The 24,556-nt window shown below is 41.2% G+C and overlaps 1 protein-coding gene across 7 annotated transcripts in view; it reads left to right on the top strand.

Moving 5' to 3' along the window:
- The window catches only part of RYR2 (ryanodine receptor 2), a 740,314-nt gene that overhangs the window by 178,012 nt on the left and 537,746 nt on the right, over window positions 1-24,556 (top strand). For all 7 annotated transcript variants that reach the window (XM_032883093.1, XM_032883091.1, XM_032883088.1 and 4 more), the window contains exon 2: window positions 19,275-19,394. In XM_032883093.1, the coding sequence (XP_032738984.1) occupies window positions 19,275-19,394 (120 nt within the window). The remainder of the gene's footprint in view (window positions 1-19,274; window positions 19,395-24,556) is intronic.

Genomic DNA, 24,556 nt, shown 5'->3' with positions numbered 1-24,556 from the left:
GTCCACATGAGTAGGACATTTTATTTTCTCTGCTTGGCCATTATCTTTTTTCTTCCTTTTTTTTTTTAAACTTACAGTATCATTTATTTCACAGTATTTTAGAGTTTAAAGATCTTGCATTACCGTGCATATCAGTGAATGTTTAGGATTCCTAACCTCAAGTGGGTCTTGACATTCTTAGGCGGTTTTCTTAGGCGGTTCACTGCCCCATATTGTATTTCTCAAACCTCTTCTTCCTTCTCACTCTTAGCTGATAACTTACTTCTTATTTCATTGAGAAAACAGATGTTGCTGGAAGCAAACTTCCACATCTTCCCTCTACGGAATCAACCAACCTACCAGGAGTTCTGTCTTTGCTCCTACCTGTGGCCACTGCCTTCTCCTGAACTCATGACAGGTAGAGATACACCTGTCCCTATCTCTCTCTCCCTCACAAGCTTTTCCCTCTCTACTGGGTTTCTGTAGGATTATTCCCACCAACATATAAACATCTGATAATATATTTCTCAAACATATCAGTAATACCTTTCTTTTTTTTTCTTTTATTTATTTATTTGAAAAGATCACAAGTAAGCATGAGGCAGGCAGAGAGAGGGTGGGGGGGAAGCAGGCTCCATGCTGAGCAGAGAGCCCGATGCGGGGCTCGATCCCAGGACCCTGAGATCATGACCCGAGCCAAAGGCAGAGGCTCACCCAGCCACCCAGGCGCCCTTAGTAATACCTTTCTTAGAACCTTTTCTTGAATCTCTTCATGGCTGACTCTCCCACATCATTCACACAAATTTCGTCTTATCAGAGAGCTCTTCCCTATACAGCCATTTAAAATATCAACTCCCATTATATCTTTGTCCTAGCTTGCTTTATTTTTTTCATATCCTTGTCCTGACGTTACTGATTGAGAGCAGAAATTTTGACTCTTTTGATCACCTCCCTCCATGATGCCCAGAAGAATATTAGAGGAATATTAGAAATATTAGAGGACCCCAGAATATTTCCTTCTGTAATTCCATATTCCCTTCCTGCTGCTGTAACATTTTTCTGTTCCCCTTTTATAGCACAGTTCAAGAATTTTCCATACCTTCATCTCTTCTTCCTCTTCTTCCATTCTCCTATAAATCCCTTCCATTCTGGATCTCATCCTCCCCACTCTACTGAAATGATGCTTGAGGAGGCCACCAATGAATAACACGTTGCCAGAAGAGATGGTCATCTTCACCTTCTCCTGCTCAGAGGTTGACTTCCCCCTTGCAACTTTATTGTACCGATGACTCCTAAGTATTTATCTTCAGCAGTGACATTTGACCTGACTTTCGGAGTCTTATTTCCAGCTGCCTGCTTGATGTCTCATTTGGATAAAAGTTATCCCAAACCTAATGTGTCCCAAACTGACCTCACACCCCCCCGCCTTCCCTGCTTCAGACTGCTTTCTCAGTGTTCCCATTTTAGTACATGGCACTGTTGTTAATCTGGGTGTTCAGCCCTAAAACTTGTAATTGTTCCTTTTCTCTATCTGCATCTCCTTTCCTGTCAATGCTACTTTTTAAAATTTTTATTTTCTTTAAGCAGGCCCCGTGCCCAGCATGGAGCCTAACTCAGGACCCTGAGATCAAGACCTGAGCTGAGATCAAGAGTCGGACACTTAACCAACTGAGCCACCCAGGCGTCCCATATTTTAAATTACATTCAGACTGTGGCCACTTCCCCACAGGCAGCATCCCAGCAGAAGTCGCCATCATCTTTTGCTTCAGTTACAGTAATACCCTCTCCACTAGCATTGCTGCTCCCAACGTAGAAGCCAGAATGAGTCCTTTGAAGTAAAATGAGTCCTGTTACTCCCCTCCTCACAACCCTTCACAGTTCCTGTCCTAATTGGACTAAACTCTGAAAGTCCTTCCCATGGCCTGCAAGGGTCCTGCCCCACCTGGTCTCTGTCCTTGTTCCCTCCTCTTGACCCACCAGCCCCCTCGCTCTTTCTGGAGCTCACGAAAACCTTTCCTGTTTGCAGAATGGTATTTGTTGCCCTGGAATATTCAATATGCTCACTTGCAACTTGATGTGATGGTGATTGTGTGTCCCCTCAGCCCAGAGGCTGATTCTGACCAGCGGGTGACATAACCCCCCTTCGTTACTCTACCCTGTCCTTCTGAATGGTAGGCTCTTACCGCTCTCCGGTGTTCACTTTCATAACCGTTCATTTGCTGGGCATTTCTCTCTTCCTGCAGGGGTGTGAGCTTCGTGGGTGGGGGAACTTGTTCTCTCCTGTTGATGCTAGTGTGTCTTGAGTGAGTGAATTTAATCCTTACAGAAATAGGAATGATGCAGCAACAATTATTCATCTTTTATATTCTGAGCAGCCTGTCCTGGGTAGTTTGTGAATGTATTTTTTGATTAATCTCTCGCGTGACCCTCTGAGGGAGGTGTTCACTTCATGGATGAAAATACTGACAATCACAGTGACTAGGACAGAGAGCTGGGTAGCTGGCATTCAATCTCTGATTTTAGTCCAAAAATAAGGCTTTTCCCCCTTAACTTACATTACTTATTATTACAGGTTAATGTGTTTTGGACAATTTATGACAACTTACTGTTAGGTAATGTTATTATTTCCACCTAATAGATGAAAAGGACTGAGGAGCAACTGCTTGAGAATTGCCTGGGGTCATGCAGCCAGGAAGGGCTGAACACAGGCTTCCGATCCTGGGTTCTGATTGGGCTCCTTCCCTGCAACCTCGGGGTTTCTGGAACAGGCATCTGTGTGTCTCCCTTTATCTGGGTGGCATTGGGTTGCCGTCCATTATCTTTGCCCCCCTGTAAGCTTGCATTTGTGAATTCAGTGCTGAGCTTTCCAAAATCTAGCCCTAAAATTTACATCATGAATTTGCTTCATGGACAAATTAACATTTTGCTCATCTCTATAATACTTGTGTAGGCTGAGTGAAAATAACATAAGAGCTGAAATTTGCTGCTTTGCTTGGACTCACTGTCTACAGCATAAATGTACCCAATTCTAATGAGGAGTTCCATGCTCAGGTAGAACTGGCTGGTTCATTGATTCATTCTCATGTCAGAGAAAAGCACTCAGCTGAGATACTCACTGATTGCAACAGAAATGAGGTAAATTACTGGAAGCCTATGAAAATAGAGAGGTTTCGGCACCTGGCACACAGGATAGTAATCTCCCTTTGTATTACAGACTTTTATGTTTAGCAAGACCCGAATTTAATAGGTTTGTCAATTACAGAGATTAACTGGAGCCTGAGGCTATATACTGATATTTCAATGTTTTCCAAAAGCAAATCTAGAAATTCAGACACTTGTTTTATCTATACATTTTGTGTGATGAACCCTTGTATAAATGTGCAGGTGGGGAGATCTGTATCGAAACCTATCCCAGAAGCAAGATTAAAGTAGTTTCTATGAATTTCATTATTCCATGTTGGCATGTTTTTGCTGAAAACTGTGGTGTTTATTCTCCTGTGGGTGGTATATATTACTATGTATCTGACTGCTGTTATGCAATTTTGTTATGTAGTGTTTTGGATCAGTTTTGAAAGTTTGTCCTTGTGTTATGCAATGTAAGAAAAATGTACTAACTAGAGATCATGGAGTTGTATATGTAACACCTGAAGGGGGAGGGAGGAAGGATGGGAGAGACAGAGAAAGTGTGTGCAAGAATCCATAATGTCTGAAATTGCCTTATCTTGAAATTATACATATACATCTATATATGTATATGGGTGTGTGTGTATTTATATGCATATATATATATATATATATATATATATATTCAGATCTTAAAAATTGCCTCTAAAATTACTTCTCCATCTTTTCCATAATCTTACTTAAAATGTGATCTTTTTGGTATTCTTCCTCCGTGCTGGGATAATTAGTACATCGTAGTTTTCTCTTTAGGATTTTAATGTGGTTTATACAATGTGAGTCTAGTATGGATTTCTGAGAAACTGTGCCACTCACTCACTGTGGCCTCTGCCTTTCCTCAGGAGAAGGCAGATTGCTAATATTTTAAAATATGCATGCAGTCTCAACCAATCTATTATGCATGATATGTACCTATATTTATACTTACATGTGGGTCTTATCTGCTCTGCACAGATACTAAATATTTCAGGAGTATGACTAAATATATTTAATTTTTCATAGAAGCGTAATATCTCATAAATGGTTTGTACAGTAGGTAACACTCTGGTCTAATTGCAGAATGAATCCTAAGGGGTCATCCCATCTGGTGTTGTCTTTGGTCTCTTAATACTTTCTGCTTGAACATCAGCCAGGTGACAAGGAGACATTATTTAGTGCTAAATGACTCTCTCTCTGTGTTCGGACTTAATGCTTTATGTGCAGAGAGGAGCACTCCTTTCCTTGAAGAGATGTTCCTTGGGTTGTGTTCCATGTAGAAGTGTGAGAGAGCCAGACTAACACTCTTAAACCCAGCACATACACGAAGTGCATTTTTAACAGGACTTTTCTATCTGTGGCAGTCTTTAGTTCCAAGAAGGAGTTCAGATCATTTCAGAGCTAGGAACATAGGCTTCGCGTCTATGCATGATATTTTCTAAGTGGAAAAGAGAAACCGATACATTTCTGTTGATGTGACTGTTGGTGCATGTATCTGTCAAACTTAATCTCTGTCTGGAATGAAACAGACACTGAGAATGTCTTAAATATGTTTGGTCTTTCTAGATCTGATTTTTTACTTGCAAGTCAGTTTTCTTGTGATCAAGGTCAAGTTAAATGCTTAATTTTTATAAGCTGTTTCCACTGTTACAGTTCTACATATACGAACTCACATATTATCCAAGCCATTTTCGGCTCTTGAATTCCCTTTATCTTTTTTTTTTAATTCCAAATTTTGTTCTATCACAGCTGTGAACATATTTCAGAAATTTATTTTCTAAAGATTTATGATAGGAACAAAGAAATTTCATTTACCTTATGGTTTCTGTGAAACTTTTATTCTTCTGGGTGGTATTTGTGAGGGTAGTTTCAACCCACCCCCTTTTGAAATAAAATTTCACTAAAGAATAGATGGGATATTAATCTCAGGAAACAAACTGAGGGTTGCTGGAGGGGAGGGGGTGAGAGGGATGGGGTAGCTGGGGATGGACATTGGGGAGGATATGTGCTATGGTGAGAACTGTGAATTGTGTAAGACTGATGAATCACAGACTTGTACCCCTGGGGCAAATAAGACATTATATGTTAATTAAAAAAATAGATGGGATATGTCCTATCAGGATAGCGGAATGGATTTTTCATGTAGTCTTACTGGGTGTATCAGTCCTGACCTATCTCAGTTCTTCTGTAGTTGGGATCTGATCGATTGCTGATTGTACCTGCATCCATAAATTATTGATGAGGTGTTGTGCTCTTTAGTATAGTAGCGTGTGTGTGTGTGTGTGTGTGTGTGTGTGTGTGTGTAGGTTTCCTTTAGTAATTCAGCGGCTCTAATGTTAGGTGATTTACCTTGTCAGGGACATCTGGTGGAGGGGACAGTTAACCAGGCAGGAAGGAGTGTATTCCCTAACTGTTGAGAATTGCCTGTGCACAGTGAAAGGAAAAATCAGGATAGCTTTTGCTGGGTTTTATTACCCTTTCGAAGCTCCCTGTAGAGAGTACTGCCTTCTTGTCTGCGGCAGACCTGTGCCATTGACCTTCCTCCATCTTCTTTCCTTTGCCACCACTCTATCTTATCCCTTCCCCTGGGCTTCAGGGTAGTGTGGAAACGTAGGAAAGCAGTGATGGAAGGGGAGGATGCTTTGCTGAGTTCTAAGCATACAGTGTTATTTTGTCAAGTATTTTGATGAGTCCCAAAGGATATGGCAAGTGTCAACGTATTAATTCGTTCTACAGCAGTCCAGAAAAAGTTTTAAGCTAGTATTATTCCATCTCAGATGTGGAAGTTAAGAAGGTCCGTTTTCCTCTTCTGTCCCTCTGTCTCTACTTAGATTTTAAGAAAAGACGGAAGAAAAAGCGATCGAGCATCATTACTTCAGACTGCCCTTTCTTGGCCTACCATTTGTTGACTAAGTTGTCATTATTTATTAATGATACATCCAACCTTCTTTCTCATCTCACCACTTCCTTCTACTCCTCCCTTCAAACTAATTTGCTTATTTCATTATGTTTTTTCACTTGATTTAAAAAAAATATTATTTAATTTTAGTGAGGGGGAAGGGGCAGAGGGAGAGAGAATCTCAAGGAGACTCCAGGCTGAGCACGGAGCCCAAGGCGGGGCTCGATCTCACGACCCTGAGCCGAAACCCAGAGTCAGTCGGACACTCAGCTGACTGTGCTACCCAGCCGCCCCGCTCTTGATTTGTTTATAACACAGTTCAACCTGCATATGGTAACTTTGTTCACTTTGCCTGTAGCCACATGATCAAACATATTTGATAAAAGGAAATTGGAGGATTAGGTTCAGTTTCTGGGTCGATTCCTTAATTTCCCCAGGCAGACTCTTGGTGCAGTGATTTTACATCAGTATGTGTAGAACTGTGCAGCCTAGAGGTTCGAGGATAGACTTCCCACCCCATTCCATCACACCCAGCTGGGTAGCCACGGACAAGCAGTTTACTGTCAGGATGGCTTTTTCCTCCTCCGTAAAGTAGCTGTAGTAATAGCACCTGCTTGTCCTCATAAGCACAATATAATACTTACCTCCTAGAGCTCTTCATTTACTCACCCAGTGACGGTGTTCTGGGCCAGATGTCGTGCTCTGTGATGAGTAGAAGTTGCTAAGTAGAACTGATCTAGGACTTCCCTCAGTGTGTCATTGAGGAAATGCCCAGTACTTGGGACATAGGTGTCTCATGGTGGTTAGCTGTTCCTGGTATTTGGAGGAGGTAGTTCTAGCAAATAATAAATGGCAGTTCCTTTCCCCTTTACAGGCACAGAAAGAATCCCTTCATTCTTTTATTTCCCAGATATCCTTTATGAATGTCTCCTGTGTGCTGGGCACTAGGTATCAGTATAAACAAGGTAGGCAAGAGCTCTTTGTTCATGGCATGTATGTAATTTTAGGGGAGAAGAGGATGAGTAAGAAAACAGTTAAGTAAAGAAGACAGTTGCCGAGCAGGACCCATGGTATAAAGGAGTGAGTGATGAGACTGGGGTAGAGTGGTAAGCAACAGAGAGGACTATATGGTGAGCTGTCAGTAATGGGAAGGAACAGGCTTGGCAGAGGTCCAGAGGAAGAGCATTTCTGCAAAGGGAAAGGCAAGCAAGGCAGAAAAGGGCTTTCCACGTATGAGGAATAGACAGGAGATGTGTATGGCCGGATTGTAATGAGCAACATGGGGAAGGGCAGGAGAGATAGCTGTAGAACTGGAGAAAATAGAGCATGTGGGGTCCGATAGACCATCAGAATAAGTCTCATGAGACATGCACGAAGCCTGGGATGGTGGGAGAGCTGGTGAAAGGAATACAGGCATTAGAAACAGGAAGTTAGGTGTCTTTTTTTTTTTTTTTTTTTTTTTTTTTTTTGGAAGATTTTATTTTAGAGAACGTGAGCAGGAGAAGGGCAGAGGGAGAAAGAGAGAATCCCAAGCAGACTCTGTGCTAACACTGGAGACCAATGTGGAGCTTGATCCTAGGACCCTGAGATCATGACCTGAACCAAAGTCAAGACTCAAACGTTTCATTGACTGAGCCACCCAGGCACCCAAAGGTGTCCTGTTTTAATTACATTGATTGACAGTGCTGCTTATGGAGATAAGGAACATTGGGACATGGCAAAATTGGGGGGAATTTAAGGAAGATTGACATTTGGGTATGACAAATTCCAAGAGGAATATAGACCTATTAAAATGTAATCATTATCTGTGACTCTTCATAAGATAAAGGCTTCTCTATACCTTGTTTGATGTCTTTGTTGGTTTCTGCAGCATTTAAGAAAGACATTCAGCACCTCTGTAGATGATTCCAGCTTTTGTTTCTTGTCAAGTCTTAGTTGGTAGGAAGCTAAAATTCCACATCAGTAGAACTTGCTGCTGGCCCATGAGGAGAAGAGCAGGGTGGGACTCTAGCTCTGTTAGTCAGAACAATGCAGATCCTGGAGAACCCAAAGCTTTCCTTAGAGCCTATTAGTGCACTAAATTTACTGCTTGCTGATGGATTTCCCGATACAGTGTATCAAGATGAAAAAGGTGAAGCTCCCCTCTAATGTAAGTGTTTATTTCCACCAGACTGGGACTAGAAAGGCACTGATGAAATGTTTATAGATTCAGAGGAAACATTCTGCCTTGTGCCTTAAATTTGGATAGCTGCCACTTACAACTTGGAAATTAAGAATAGGTCTTATGTCTTGATTGTCTCTGATATTTGGGTGTTTCTGTCCAGCTCCCCTTCAGCTGACATTACCCAGGCATATGCTAATGTCCTCGCGGTTCATCAGCTTGCATATGCCATTTTGTGTATGTATTTCAGCCTGACTGTCCACAGCACTGAGCCCCAGATTACTGCTGTATTGGGGAGAAGAGATTTAAAAAAAAAGTGCTACTATCCTCTTGCATAAAACCACATGCATAGTATGAATAGTCAGGGATGTTAATGAGATATCCTTTAGTTGCCTCTACCAAAAAAAGAGGAAAAAAAAAAAAGGAGGAAGCTAGAGATAGTTTACAGAGTAAAAGTGTGAAAGGTAATTGCGATGTTTGAATTTCTACCAGAAGGGAATTCCATCCTCCTCCTTTTGTCTTTCCCACAGAACCATAAAATGCAAGTCCTGGAAGGGACCTGGAAGGATAGTCTGTTCATTTACTGGTGAGGAGGTGAGAACTGAGTGGTCACACTGTAGTGTAAGCGGGATCCTAGCCCTGTGAAGAATAATATTACTCAGGAGGAAAATAGATTTTTTCCCCCCAGGCTTCTGCAGGGTTGACTCATTGGTGCTGTCCATGCTTCAGTGGGCTTTGACATACCCTCCGGTTCTCTCTCTGGGGTGTGTGTGTGTGTGTGTGTGTGTGTGAGAGAGAGAGAGAGAGAGAGAGAGAGAGAGAGATTAGGAGTCTTCAGGTTTGCTTCAGTGCCTTTAGTTTTATTGCAAAGCATATGTCTTTTGGCCAGGAGTCCTGAACTAGTCACCTGTGGAATCTGGTGTGCCTCTAGACTTCCATGTCCCGGTTTCTCTCTTTTTCCAAGACTTGTGACCATTTTACTGATGTCCAGCTCAGGCTGGACGCTTGAGATTGCTTTGTCTGCCCCCAAATCACGTGATAGGAAGCCACAAAAGAGAGTTCTTCGGGCACATGCGGACTATTCATGGCCTCCCTTCCAAAATGCTCACCTCAAACCATTCCTTCGTTTCCAGTCTTATGGCTGACTCTGTCGCTCTTCTTGCCGCCGCTGTCGAAGTTGATAGTTAGCTCCATTTCTCATTCATGATTCTGGTGCTGTTAGGAACATCAGTACACATGCTTTCTCATACAAATAAACAAGATTTCTCTCTGGGGAATTTATTTAGGAATGGAAGTGCCAGCTTACAAGGCATGCATTTTCAACGATGCCACATTGTTTCCTAACATGTACAAGAGTTTGCATTTTTCCACATTGGTGCCAACACTTGGTTTGTCAGAACCCCCTCCCCCCGCAGTCTGGAGAATATAGAGTGGATTTAATTTCCTCGTTAGTCTGTATTTTTCTAATTACTAATGAGATCGAACTTCTTTCTTATTATTCACCATTTGTATTTCATTTTCTGCTGAAATGCTATTGATGCTTCTGCCTATTTTTGTTTTTTTTCCTCAGTAACTCTATATATCCTTCATGTATGTTTTTGTTTTTAGTATGAATTTCAAATTTCTTCCCATATATTTTGATTTATTATTTTACTTTATGGTGCCTTTTATTGACTACCGCTTCCTAATTTTAGTAAAGTTGAATTTCTCAATCTCTTTGTGTTCTTTATGTCTTGCTTGAGAAGTCCTCTTTTATTACAAACTTATACCAATATTTACCTGTATTTTCTTCTAAAAGTCAAATAGTTTGCCTTTGCAATTAAATATTTAATTCCTTTTTTTTATTTTAATTTTTATTTATTAGAGTAAGAGGATGAGCAGGGAGGAGGGTAGAGGGAGAAGCACAGTTCTCAATGAGCCCATGGAGCCTGACACAGGGCTTGATCCCAGGACGCTGAGATCATGACCTGAGCCGAAGGCAGATGCTTAGCCAGCTGAGCCACCCAGGTCCCCAGATCTTTAATTCTTAGAATTATTTTTTAGGTATGATAGGATATAGGAATCCAATTTTATTTATTTTTAATAAATTATGAATTTGGGATTTTCTTCACTCTTACGTTAATACAAACTTAACACTCTATAGTAAAGGTATGCTATCTTATATTCTACATTTTTTAGTTGCATTGAGTTATTTTCTGATTAACCTAAGTATTTATAATTATGTTTAGTGCTGCGTAAATGGCAGGAGCCATCTAACTGATTGTCAGGGAAGGACTATTAATGGAGAAAAGGGCCCATTCTCACTCAGCGTATTTTCATGGTTATGTCCAGAGAAATAGCAACATACTAGATTTTTAACAATTTTTACTGCATTCATATTTGCAAGTACAAATTTATTGAGGAGCATGTTTTTAATTAATTAATATTGTTTAACTGATATCACTATAATTTTATTACTTCTTACCAAATTCTGCACTCACCCTTTCTCACAGCATTATCTCTTTATCTTACATCGCTTCAGTCAAAGGTCATTCGACCGTTGTTGCTAGCATTGGGTTCTTCAGGGAGTGTCTTCCCAGCGTGGTTTTTCTGTTGGAAGCTCCAACTGAAGCTTGACTTGACTGGATAAATGCCTCCTCAGGTGAAGTCTTTAATGTTGGTTAAGGAATGAGTTATCATGGAGGAGAGCTCTTCATTCCCAGAGCTGATAGTGTGTTGTGCGTTTCGAGTCTGTATCTGTCTTACAGGTGTTGCTCTATGAGTAGAGGATCTTGGGTGCTTTCTTCACTGATCTGTTTTCAGAGCAGAAATTCTCTGGAATCCTCCCAGAGGGTTATACCTCCTGGTAAATGTCCCCTTGCCTTCTTCCTTAAAGATGATGACTTTTTGCCCTTTTCTTCTACATATGGGAGCTGGAGCTCACCCCAAACCCCTCTACAGTAATGACAGAGATGGACCTCCTCTCTTGTGCAAATTTGCTCATGTTTTTCAGTTATCAGTGAAGGCCTTTCCACACTGATTGAAAGCACAGAGTTTCTCTGTCATACAGATTTTTTAGTATGAATAAGTGTTAGCCTTCTGGCTGATGTCTTCCCCATAATCTTTATATTCATAGAGTCTTTCCCCCCTCTGTGGGTTCTCTGGTGTCTCTATAGGGGTGTGCTGAGGCCCAGCACTCTTCTGTTTTCATCACATTTATAGGATTTCTCTCCACTGTGAAGTCTCTGATGTTATCTAGGGACAGAGTATGCATTACAGGCTGTGCCACAGACATTTCAATGTATTTTTACTGGGTGAATTTAAAAATGTACTGTTTAGGGCTGAATGAGGACTGAAGGCTTTTATACCAAGAATATAGTCATAGAGTATCTCCTTGTCTGAGTTTCCGGGTGGGCATAAAGGTTAAATCTGTAGTTGGAGGCTATTCTGTCTTCATTTTATTTATAGGGTTTCTCTCTAGTGTGACAATTTTATTTTGGTCCAGTTGTACAACCACTATTTCTGAAATAGTAGCTGTCTGGATTTTTTTCATATAATTTGTCAGCAACTCCTGCTACTTCTACCTTAATAATATACTATGTTCAAATTGTTGCTTCTGTAGTAGCATCTCGGCAAACATAGGTGATGACCTGCAATTTGCATGCTTATCATTGGCATAATTTCAGTTGGCGCGTTTGATTAAATGGCATCAGCACCACAACATCAAGGTTCATATTTCATTTACCAAGATATATCAACTGTGAGGAACCGCATAAAGCACAGATTTCCCTGCTAGCTCTTTATTTTATGAATCGTGGACAAATACATACCAGATGGACATCATGATCAGTGACCCAGCAGAGTGCTGCTTTCAGAGTCTATGGTGATTGGTCACTGCACCTCTGGGCTCCGTGTCCCACACAGACAACACCTGTGCAGTTGCATTAATTATCTCCTCATCTCCCTGTGATCAAGGCTTCGGGCATTTCCCAAGCATGGGTAAGTGGGATTGGCCAACAAAGATGAAAATGCAGTAGAGAAAAAGTAGGAATGCTGGGAATGAAATTCTGATGGAACATTAGTGGAGTCGTAGAAGCAGTGGGAGTGGGAGTATGGACAAGTTTGGGCCTTGGAAAAGCATAGACGTGCAGCCAGAGGGCCCGGGTGAAGGTGACCTCGTTGACGTAAATGAGGAATATGGTTGTGACAAAGAGGTTGGAGATGTCCCAGAGGAAGTGACACCAGTTAAGAAATTCACATTAAACTCTGAAAATGCTGGAGAGTGATCTAAATGTAGGAGTAAGACCATTTGCCAACACACTGAGGAGATGCTCCTTCCAGAAGGAGAGTTACGTAATGAGAAGCATAAGGCAGGCCCCATTCAGACTGCTCTGAATAAGAGTTTTACAAAGAACAAAACACCTTAATCTCTGTGTTTTTAATGTTTTAGGTTATAGGAGACTAAATATTTGACTTTTTTTTTCATTTTTTGGTACTTTTATAACTGATAGAGTTTTTAATGTTTGGACAAAAATTTTTTAAAGATCATGGAACTGTCATAAACAATATTTCCTAACATTGCTTGGCATGGTCATTTTCATGGTTGTGCTAATGAGCAAACTGAGAATAGTCCGTATTTTTTAAATGAATGAATATAAATTCAATGCAAGACCAAAAATAGGGGCTTTTTTTTTTTTAATTGTGTTAACTCATTTGCTCTGATAACCACATGTTTGCTGTAAGAAAAACATATAATAGAGATAACATTGTATTGGGCCATTTGCCAGAAAAGCCAGATGCGATGATGATGTAAAGGAGACAAATTTGTGACCACTTACCACAGTTCCTGGAATATAGGAGGCACTCGATAAATGCAGCATGTGTCTGGAATTGGCTCACTTCAGTCCATCTCCAATGCTACACCCTCGTCTGAATATCTTCCTCTCCCCTGAATGGCTGAAGTTGCTCACTTCAGGTCATTGTGCTGCCTCCTTGTCTCCCTGGGTTTAGTACAGCACCCAGTGGCCCCCCATTTCCTCAGCAGAAGCCAAAGATCTGACTCTGGGCTCAAGGCCTTTCATGGTCTGGCCCCACCCATTAGCTTCCACCCTCCTGTCTCTGACTGCTCTGTTCCAGCCACAGGGACAACCTCTGTTTACTTGACCATGCTGGATGCCTTCCTGCCTTGGGGACTTGCTTTGGCCATTCCTCAGTCTGAAGTGTCTGTTCTCCTTCCCTGTTTCAAGTCTTGCTTGGAACTCATCCCCTCAATGAGGCCTGGCCATTCTATTCATAATTTCAACCTTCCTACCACAGCAGTACTCTTGATGCCTCTCACACTGTTCCATTTTTTTTCACAGAACTTTAACGTAATTTACAGATCTGTTGTGTTTTTGTTTATTGTCCCTCTTCCCCTACCAGAATGTATGCATAATGAATTCAGGGATCTTTGATCTATAAAGTGATTAATCTCAAGTGCTTAGGATCTATCCTATTACATACTAGATCCTCAGTAAATATTTATTAAATGATAAATGAATGTCTGAAAGAAGCTACTGCTGTTGTTTGATAGTTATTTCCTATGTACTATTCCAGCAGACTTGGCAGCATTTGTTCTAGAAATCATGTCTTATTTACTCATCACAGAATTGCCTGGAATGCAGCATTAATCTCTGTTCTAAAGCATTGTCAGGTCACAGGAAGAGTACAAGAGCATTTAACAAAAGGAATTCCATCCAGCATATATTTATGGAGCATTTACTATATCTGAGTTGGATGATGTGATTGCCTTGGTTTTAACTGAAGCACTTTTCTCTTTTTCTTTTTAGAGAGAGTGATGTGTATGTGTATGCTTGTGTATGCACGGGGTGGGGAGGGGCAGAGCGAGAGAGGAGCGCAAGAGAAGGAATCCCAAGCGGGCTCCATGTTTAGTGCAGAGGAGGGGCTCAATCCCATGACCATGAGGTCACGACCTGAACCAAAAACAAAAGTTGGACACCTAACCAACTGAGCCACACAGGCATCCCCAAAACAGCTATTTTCAGTGGACCCCTGGTTTCCATAGAATTCAATCTGACCCGCTTCACCAATAGCCATAGGATGCAATACATATAGTGAGCTTTTTAAATTGGAGTCAGTTGTGGAAAAATTATTACCTAACCAAGGGAGAAGACCAGTTATGGAAGATGTAGACGTGGATAAAGACAATCATCATAAGGGTCTAAGAAGACAATCAAAAGACAATCATCATAAGGGTCTAAGAAGAATCCCTGCTGTGATTTGAGGGACTTCCTAATGACCCGAGTGAGGAAGAACATTTCCTAACTTACCAAGAGGACGGTATGTTTGATTTGCTTAGATGGCGTATGGAAAGAGTTGTAACCAAAGTTTTATTACGTTTATGGGGAAATGGAGGACTAGACTAGTGCCCCCTCCCCCCAGTAATCTCTTTGATGCTACAGGTGCGTACAATTCATTAAAATTTTTCACAAATATAATAAGATCAGCAATTGTCCTCAAATACTGCCCTATTTCCTGGCTGAATATGACCAGAAAAATCATGTAATGGGATCATACCATGCTAACTTTAATTGGAAAAGTAGGGTCTTACTTTGGCAATTCTAAAAAGCAACTCAATTTTGTCAGTGTGCAGCACATTTATGAGCAATCCAGAAGTGGATTAAGGTAGTCATTTACTGAGTATGTTACATGTGCCCAGCGCAGTGTTAGGTGCTGTAATTCAATAATGTCATTATGTATTAAGTTATGTAAAATGAAGGAATATAGTGGTATAGGAGCTCAAAACAAAGGAACTGAAAAAGCCTTGTGGGTCAGGGAAGGCCACCTCAAGAATGGATGCTTGAGTTAAGATTTGAAAGATGAATATGTCTTTAACTAGAGGAGGGAGAAAGGGTTTAATAGTATGTGCAAACTCTGGTAGGCGCAGAGGGACGAAGGAAGTTTGGTTGGAGGAAATGTTGGGGTGGTACTGTCTATGCAGAGTGGGTCCTTGTAGACTAGAGGAGTTTTTTGGTCTTTTCCCTTAGAGTAATGGGAAGCCATTAAAACCTGACATTATGGTCAGGTTTATGGGGTGGCCTTGAGGTGAAGCACCACGGGAAGGGAATGTGCAGTATGGAAGACTATTCAGTGGGTTTTGAAGATAATAACCAAGAGATGACAGTAGCTGGTATGATGAGAAGTTGATCGATTTGGCATAGGATTCACAGGACTTTGGGGAGTTGTAAGCCGGAGAGCATTCTCTCTGAAGTGCTATTTATTTTCACAAAGTTCATGAAGTTTCTCCTAGAGTATTTTTTCACAATTAATTTCATTCAAAATTTGTAAAAAACAAACAAAACAACAACAACAAAAAACAAGTACTTCCATTTCTTCCAGTTTGTTTTATATGAAATGGACAGTGGTATAAGTTCCAGTGTTTCGAGGAAAGTTCTGGTATCTTCTTACGCTAGTCATTCCTAGTTGATGAACAGACTTTGAAATTTAAAAAAAAAAATAATGAAATAATAGAATGTAGGCAGAATAGACTTTTGTAGCATTTTGGCTATGGAATATGATATCTTGAGTTGAATCAAAATTTGTCACCCTAGGTAATAGACCTAAGACATGGACTCAAAGATCCAAGAATACTGAAAGGTAAATATTTAAGGAAGATTTTAGTTTTTACGGGCTAAGTCTGGAAAAGTGAGGGCCATTGTGTGCATTTTGGCACTCAGGTGCACCAACAGTGCGCACAATTAAAATGGGAAATGAGAGAAGCCTGGACCTCAGGTAGGGTGGCAGAGATTAATTCAGAAGCTTTATGACCCAAGAGATACAATATATAGCCTTACTATTCTGTTACCTTAACAGAATTAACTTTCTGGAGTCCCAACAGGATGAGGCTGTGCTTATTAGTCTTTGCTCTTGGAATAGAAAAGAGATTTCGTGTGTGTGTGTGTGTGTGTGCGCGTGCGCGCGCGTGCGTGCGCCTGTATCCATATGCACACATGTATATGTTAGCAAAAACCAGATTTACTGAACATGGGTTATAATAAATTAAAAAGCTGCTCATCATGACTTCTCCAATGCATAGCCAGTAGGCTCTCAAGCCAGCATGGTTCTGGAGAAAAATGATGCTTCGAGATGCATGATGAGTTAATTAAAGGGACCTGGCAGGTTTTTATGAGTGGTGTTTGGTCCATCCAATGTTCAGTATATTTTACTTTCTGTCAGAAAGGAACCCTCTGCTCTGGAATATATAATCACAACAGCTCCCAGGTAAACTGGAAAAAGCGTGATAAGTGCATCGGGCTCGGTGCTGTCATTCCAAGTGGAATCATGATATTGCACATTGTAGTTAGAGCCTCTTTCCTTGGTGGTGGGGCAGAACGCTCTTGAACTTAATGTTGCTTCGTGGCCAGGCACTCCATCACACAGTGTTGACGCACTGGATTGAAGCGACACTTTGCACAAGTGAGTTGGTTTTATTAACCTAGTAGGGTAGTTCAGTGTGTTACTTATATCGGTTCCCTTCCCTAATATGGCTGGGATGGACCACATGTCAAGGACCATCTCCACGTGTGCTCTTCTTTCTGGTTCTGTCCAAAGTATATGGACTTATTTTAACACGCAGCTACTCTTACAAGAGACTGCTCACATGTCTCCTGGCATCTCTCCCCTTTCTGGGACCCACTGGGGATCTTAGCATCTCAGATCACTGGTTCAAAATCCAGGATCAGCCCCACCCAAGCCCAACAGAAACAGAATCTGCATTTCCCACAGGTGATAGGATCCACATTAAAGACTGAGAAGTACTTTTCTAGCCAGCAAACATAGTGGGAAAAAAAAAAAAATAGCTGAGCCATCTAGAAGCAGCGTGGAGCCAAGGACTCTTAGATTCAGATAAATTAGGTTGAATGATCAGTGCCTAGAGATATGTATAATCAGCTGGCTCTGTGAGCATCAAGTTACCTTGAGTCTCCTTGTCCTCATCTGTGTGAGTGTAGATAAGCTCTACATCACGGGATGTGGGGAAGAGTAAATCCGTTAGTGCCAGGACCAATACACACTACACTTCTTGACCAATACGATGTGCCCCCTCTTTTCTTGGGGGTTTCCTCAGTAGCACTGTTGTTGTCGCCTGTCCTATATCTTTTTATTTTCTCTTAATTCTCATTCCCAGACTGTCTTTAATAAGTGCATGAAAGTAATTATTTACTAAGTGGAATTTAGATGGTCTCCAGCATCCAGAGGAGCCCATCTTACGCAAGAGTGCAGTTTGAATGCTCGAGTTAGTTCCAGAGGGGGAATGAGACAAGGTAGTAAAGGACTGGGGGGATTTGGTAAGCCATGGAGCACATCAGCACAATTCGGTTCTTGGTTATTAGGCTGCGTATTTGGAAAACAAAATATATCTTCGATGTTGCAGATTACATAAGCAACAAAAACCCTTCATTATTTTTATTATAGCCATGCTGAGCATGAATTAATATTCAGATGTACTCGTTATATGAAAATAATGCCTTTTTTTTTTTTTAAGTGGATGACTTCTTAAGTGTAGCAGTCGAATGTTCACTGGAAATTAATGAGCATCTGGAGGGAGAGTGGGGAGGGGATTATTAAGAGATCGGACTTTGCCTGTGACTGGTGCTGTAAGTCAGTTATTAGGTATTGCTGCACCATATAGGAAATGAAACAAGTATATAGCATGATAAAGGTTTTAAATGCAGACTGGAGTTGTACTTTTCCACTGCAGACTGAGCATATTCTTTGGGTTAACCTGAAAGGCTTGTTTTCAGCTTTTGAATTTTCTGTAAGATATTTTTTTTTTTTAAGATTTTATTTATTTAAGAGAGAGACAGTGAGAGAGAGCATGAGAGGTGAGAAGGTCAGAGGGAGACTCAGACTCCCCATGGAGCAGGGAGCCCGATGCGGGACTCCATCCCAGGACTCTGGGATCATGACCTGAGCTGAAGGCAGTCGCTTAACCAACTGAGCCACCCAGGCGCCCTCTGTAAGATTTTATTTGCTTATTTTTATTTTATTGGCAAGAGAGCGTGAGAAAGAGTGAGAGAGCAGGAGCAATGGGGAGAGGGAGAAGCAGGCTTCCTGCTGAACAGAGCCTGATGTGGGTCTCGATCCCAGGACCCTGAGATCATGACCCGAGCCTGAGGCAGACGCTTAACCCACTGAGCCACCCAGGCGCCCCAGATATTTTGTTTAAAAAGGACCATGATAGCTCCCACTTAATTGTCTGCTTAGCGCCTTCTGTGTGTCCGTCCCTGTGTGGGTCCTTTACCTTGTCATCTTAGAGATTCAGTGCTTGGTCTAGGATCTTTGACCTGCAGATGGCAGAGCCCGGATGGCCGGTCCAGCTGTTGCTGAGTCTCAAGGCCATGCTTCTTGCTGTCCTCATGCTGCCTACACGGAGTTGTCCCATTTGTCATCTCTTCACTTGTATAACTCGTCCCGTACTGCTGCGTAGTTAGTTGGAAACCAGTGGGGATTTCACAGGACTGAACTGGGAGACCCTCTCGGCACATTTTTAAGCAACTGAGGCTCATTTCAAATGCAGACAAGGGGCCAACATGTGGATGAGCCGAGACGACTTTTCAGGTCAATGTGAACCCAGGTGTTCTGTTCTTGACCCGGCTGCCTGAGCTGGTTTTGGAGCGCTGTGTGTGCCTGCTGTTGGAACCGGGGCTGGTCCTGATGATGCTTGATGTCAGATGATTGCTTGGTCATTTTGATGATTAACACCATGAGTGAGAGTGCTAACGTGGAGATTCTATAGTTTATCGCTCCTCCTGTGGGTTGTGTGTGCGGATCAGTAATGCTAGTGAGGAAACCTTTGACTGCCTGAGTAGTAATCACCTCTTTCTCCTCCTTCCATCCAGTTACCTTTTTTTTTTAAACAAGGAAAAATTCTCTAGGGATTGATTCTGTGGAATTTTTTGGGAAGTTGTTGTTACATTTTTAATAGGTGCTAAAATTTTTAATTTTTAATAGGCGCTAAAATCCTAGTCTTCTAGGTCTGATTTAGACTGTCTAGGCATGTCAAACCTCACTTCCCCTTTCTCTTTGCCTCCCCCTCTGCAGGATGACGAGGTGGTTCTGCAGTGTACCACGACCATCCAGAAAGAGCAACAGAAGCTGTGTTTGGCCGCAGAAGGGTTTGGCAACCGGCTTTGTTTCTTGGAGTCCACTTCAAATTCCAAGGTGGGATAAAGCCTTACGAGGTCTTCCAAATATTCGGGTTTTACTAGTGGTACTTAAGTTATGTATGGGCATTCTGTTATTGTCTGTGGAATGGATAAACTGAAGGGGATTTGAAAAATATGCTTATTACCCATTAAGCAAATTTTTTGTCGAGCCCTTCCTTTTTGCATGCAAGTCAGGTAAGTTTGTTGACAAGAATGAGACCGAGCTCTTATCCCCATGGTGTTTATGTCCTAGTGAAAAAGTAAACAAGCAAATGAGTGGTATGATTTCGGAACTCAGGGCTATGGAGAAAGCAGAATAATGGGGTATAGAGTGATGGGGCAAGGGCTCCCCCTTTCCCAAAAGGTATTTGGGAAAGGTTTTCTGAGGCAGTGCTACATGAGCCATCTGGAATGAAGTGAGAGAGAGTGAGCTGTCCCTAGTCTCTTGGAACATTCCAGAAAGAGGAACCACATAATGCAGGGGTCCTCAGTTAGTTTCCCTCAACTGGAACTGGTCATGGAGGCCTTCCAGGCCATGGCCAGGAGTGGAGGTATCGCTCTAGGATGAAGGGAGGCCATTGGAACCGGTGAACGGTGCAATTTGATTTAGCCATTGCTTTGTGACTGGAGGATGTTGAGAGAACAAGCCTGGAAGCATGGAGATGGAGATCTGAATGGGAGCTGCTGGTTCTTCAGACTACAGTGATGGTGGGGGACCTGGGGGTATTGACAACATGCCTTGCCGATGTGCTAAAGGATCAGACCGTGTGGACGAAGGGAAAGAGGAAGATGTCTGATGGGTGGGAAGTCAATCAGAAATCAGTCTGTGTAGTCATCCTTTGTGCAGTACTTTCTGGTCTCCGGAGTCCTTGGACAGGCAGTCTCATTCAGCTGCTGCAGTAAGAGTGTGACAGTAAGAACTGTCACATCCACTGTACACATGGGGACATAGGAAGCAAATAGAGGTCAGGTGCTGTGCCTAATATGGTTAATGGGACTCGAAGCCACAGTGTTAGCATTGGTTTTCCATGCTTACATCTCGGCCTGCTGGCTGCAAATCCCTGACTCTTTCCTTGATACCATAGTACCTCTTCGGTTATTCTGTGAAACTATGCTGAGCAATGTATACATAGGATTCATTTATTATAATTCCATGCCAAGTAACATGATTCACCTTATAATAGTGGGTGGCAAATCATTATGTGTTTTATAGCCCTGCTTAGATTTATTTTTGATTCGACAAGTGTTGATTGAGCGTTCTCTTTGTACAAATTATGATATTAGGTGTTAGTTGTGAAAAGTATTCTTAAGAGGACAATATTAAGTATTTTAACATAGAGCACATCCCCCGTGGTTCCTGAGATTCTGTGGTGCGTAGAACCAGGCACACCGTTTAGCTAGCTGGTGTTGGGTTTTCACATTATGGTGAATGCTGTGTTGGCTATTGTTCTCTCGTTCCTGTACTGTAAGAGGGGGTCTCCGTGTTAAAAATGAATGCTCCTGATTTGTGGTAGGTATTTCATGTGGCACTGAAGGCACTGACGAGGGCTAGGCATCCATTTAAGCTGGTTCCTTCCTGGGAGGAATACTTGACACTCTCATTGTTAACTCATGATGAGCTAGTGAACCAACCATTTGGACCATTTTTGTTGTCATCCTCTTGTATTCTTTTTTGGCGTCTTTGAAAATGTGCATGTGGAATGAGATACGAGGATTGGTTTGTTTTTTTTTTTTTTTAATTTTTAATTTTTTTCAGCATAACAGTATTCATTATTTTTGCACCACACCCAGTGCTCCATGCAATACATGTCCTCCTTAATACCCACCACCTGGATCCCCCAACCTCCCACTCCCCGCCCCTTCAAAACCCTCAGATTGTTTTTCAGAGTCCATAGTCTCTCATGGTTCACCTCCCCTTCCAATTTCCCTCAACTCCCTTCTCTTCTCCATCTCCCCATGTCCTCCATGTTGTTTGTTATGCTCCACGGGGATTGTTTTTATCAAACATAGAATGAATAGCAATTGATGTCCAGTAAGCCTATTGGAACTTTTTTTTTTTTGTTAAGTACTTACAACATAAATACACTCTTACTTGAAAACCCCCTACTGTGTCATTGTGTGACACCCTCCCACCCCCCACCCCCACCCCCGGTATTTCCACTTGCCTTTGTTATGTCCTTCCTGTACTTCTCAGCTGGCTGAAATGCTGCTTGTCTTTCAAAGCCTATTTCAAATAGTCCTTCTTCTGGGTTGCTTCTGTCCAAGGCCCCTGAGTTCTGTTCTCTGTGTTGTTTGTTGTATACTTTGTTAATACTTCTGTTATGTTGCCAGGTGGGCTTAATTCTCTATAATCCACACCAGCTTCTCACCTACTCTCAGATACATACACCAGCTTCTGAATTCCCTGAGGAGCAGAGCATAGCTCACTTATTTTCTTCTTTCTTATTGCTTAGTACCGGGCACAGTGCCTCGAACCTAGTAAGTCATCCACAAAATTAAGGAGACCCTTAGGTTTGAAAGGGGACCATTACTCTTAGCCCAGTTATATCTTTTATAGACTTTTAATTGTTTTATAATTACAGTGTCAAAACTCGATCTCATTCATGTTTAAAATATGTAAACCGAGGTCCAGCTGTGTTTCGCATAGATACATGTGGATTCGATTTTCATTGGTGGAAAATGGGAGATGGTCCTTCTTTTCCTGCCTCTCAATTTTGTTGTCTCCTGCATTTATTAAAAAGATGTAGAGAATTAAAATTGTTGTTGGTGGTGAGTGGTCTTAAGACATTAAGACACGTCTTAAGCTACAGAATCTTTTAATTGAAGGCAGGACTAACTTTCTTAGACTGTTTCATGATCCTGGACATCATGCTGATTTCTGCTTGAAAGAAGATGGTTCATAACTCCAGCATAGGTTTTCCTGCAGAACGTGTAAACATCAAATCTGATGATATCTTTCAGTTAGTCATTTGTAAATTATAATCGTGGACACTTCGCATTCTTTATATGAATGCCTTTTCATTTTCTGTCTTTTACAATTGAGATGTAGGGCTTTTGCTTTTAGAAACCTAGTCACTTGTTATCACTAAATGTTTGAGAGCAAATGAGAAGTTATCATATAGAGGCATAGATTTTCATCTCCGTCAATCTTGACATAAAAGCAGGAAGAGCTCGGAAGATAGCAGAACCCCCCCCCCCCAACACACACACAGACAACATATGATCTAGAATAAACTAGATGACATGTTATCCCCACACAGGGTGTATAGATGTGTACTGAAGGAAGTGGAGGAAAGGCAGCCTGGTTTCTTTTGTGTCCGGAAACTAGCTACATGGACTCCCTGGGGACATGGTGGGCCAGTGCGGAAAAAGCTGAAATGAGAAAGGGGTGAGGGAGACATGGTAAAGATGAACCAATATTTCTGGAGCAGTCTCGGCCTACAACTTTGGAAATGAACCTTTTAAATCTAGATTGTATCTAGATTCAAATGTAGATATGCCTGCAAAATTAGCAAGACAGGAAACAACGTGTGTTGGAGAGGATGTGGAGAAAGGGGAACCCTCTTAAACTGTTGGTGGGAATGCAAGTTGGTGCAGCCACTTTGGAAAACAGTGTGGAGATTCCTTAAGAAATTGAAAATAGAGCTTCCCTCTGACCCTGCAATTGTACTACTGGGTATTTACCCCAAAGATACAGATGTGGTGAAAAGAAGGGCCATCTGTACCCCAATGTTCATAGCAGCAATGGCCACGGTCACCAAACTGTGGAAGGAACCAAGATGCCCTTCAACGGACGAATGGATAAGGAAGATGTGGTCCATATACACTATGGAGTATTATGCCTCCATTAGAAAGGATGAATACCCAACTTTTGTATCAACATGGATGGGACTGGAAGAGATTATGCTGAGTGAAATAAGTCAAGCAGAGAGAGTCAATTATCATATGGTTTCACTTACTTGTGGAGCATAACAAATAACATGGAGGACATGGGGAGATGGAGAGGAGAAGGGAGTTGAGGGAAATTGGAAGGGGAGGTGAACCATGAGAGACTATGGACTCTGAAAAACAATTTGAGGGTTTTGAAGGGGCGGGGGGTGGGAGGTTGGGGGATCCAGGTGGTGGGTATTATGGAGGGTACGTATTGCATGGAGCACTGGGTGTGGTGCATAAACAATGAATTCTGTTACACTGAAAAGAAATAAATAATTTAAAAAAAATGTAGATAGGCCTGGATTTGAGGAGAAAAGATTGAGAATCAAGTATGGATTGAGTAGGGGCAAAGGATAGAGAAGTACCAGGTAAAACAGTGGAAGGAAAATAGGGCCAATGGATCTCATAAAAGAATCATTGTGTTTTGAATACTGGGTGAAAACAAAAGAAGTTACTCTATAGCCACGTAGCTACAGAAGCTATGTTGACCCACCCTCCTTTTCTATGAGAAAGTGCCTTCCAGTTCATCTACTATGTCTTTATTGCCTGTAGATAGAATTCTGCTCCTGCTTGATGTCTTTTTATTTTATATGAATATATACCTATGTATACTGCACATATATATTATATATATAATTATACCATGTTCTCTACATAATTATATATAAAACCATTATATATACATATATAATTACATAAATTATGTGTAATATATATTTTACATACTACATATAATGGTACTATACATGTAGACAAATAATTATACTATGTATAAAACCATTATGTATACATATATAATTATATATAATTGTAACTTATGTGTAATAATGAAGTAATCCAACTTATATTTATCTACATAATTATTTGAAGTTATCTTTTACATATAATTTATATATGTATATAGAATTTTATATGTCAAAGAGACAATAAGGAGCATAATAATGTTATAGGGACTACAGGTCCACCAGACTTAAAACTGTTACATGGTGTTCCAGAATGAACTAAAATTCAGTGAAGAGAGGTGCTTTGAGGGAACAGCACAGATTATAAACTCAGAAATAAGGTGAGTGGAGAAGAGAAAGATTTGAAAAGAAGTGAAAGATGATAGGATGAAATTTTAAGTCACAGAGAAACTAACTTTAGAAATGGAGACTAAACTAGAAAGGACATGAGAACATATAAACCATGGGTAATGCCTTTGGAATGAAAGGAAATGGAAAAGTGAAAACCTGCTTTAAAAAAAAA

This window comes from Lontra canadensis, unplaced genomic scaffold (genome assembly GCF_010015895.1).
Source record: "Lontra canadensis isolate GAN:19392208 unplaced genomic scaffold, GSC_riverotter_1.0 scaffold85, whole genome shotgun sequence".
Lineage (NCBI taxonomy): Eukaryota > Metazoa > Chordata > Mammalia > Carnivora > Mustelidae > Lontra > Lontra canadensis.
Note: the sequence above shows the minus strand (reverse complement) of the source record. Positions and strands in the feature narration are given on the sequence as shown.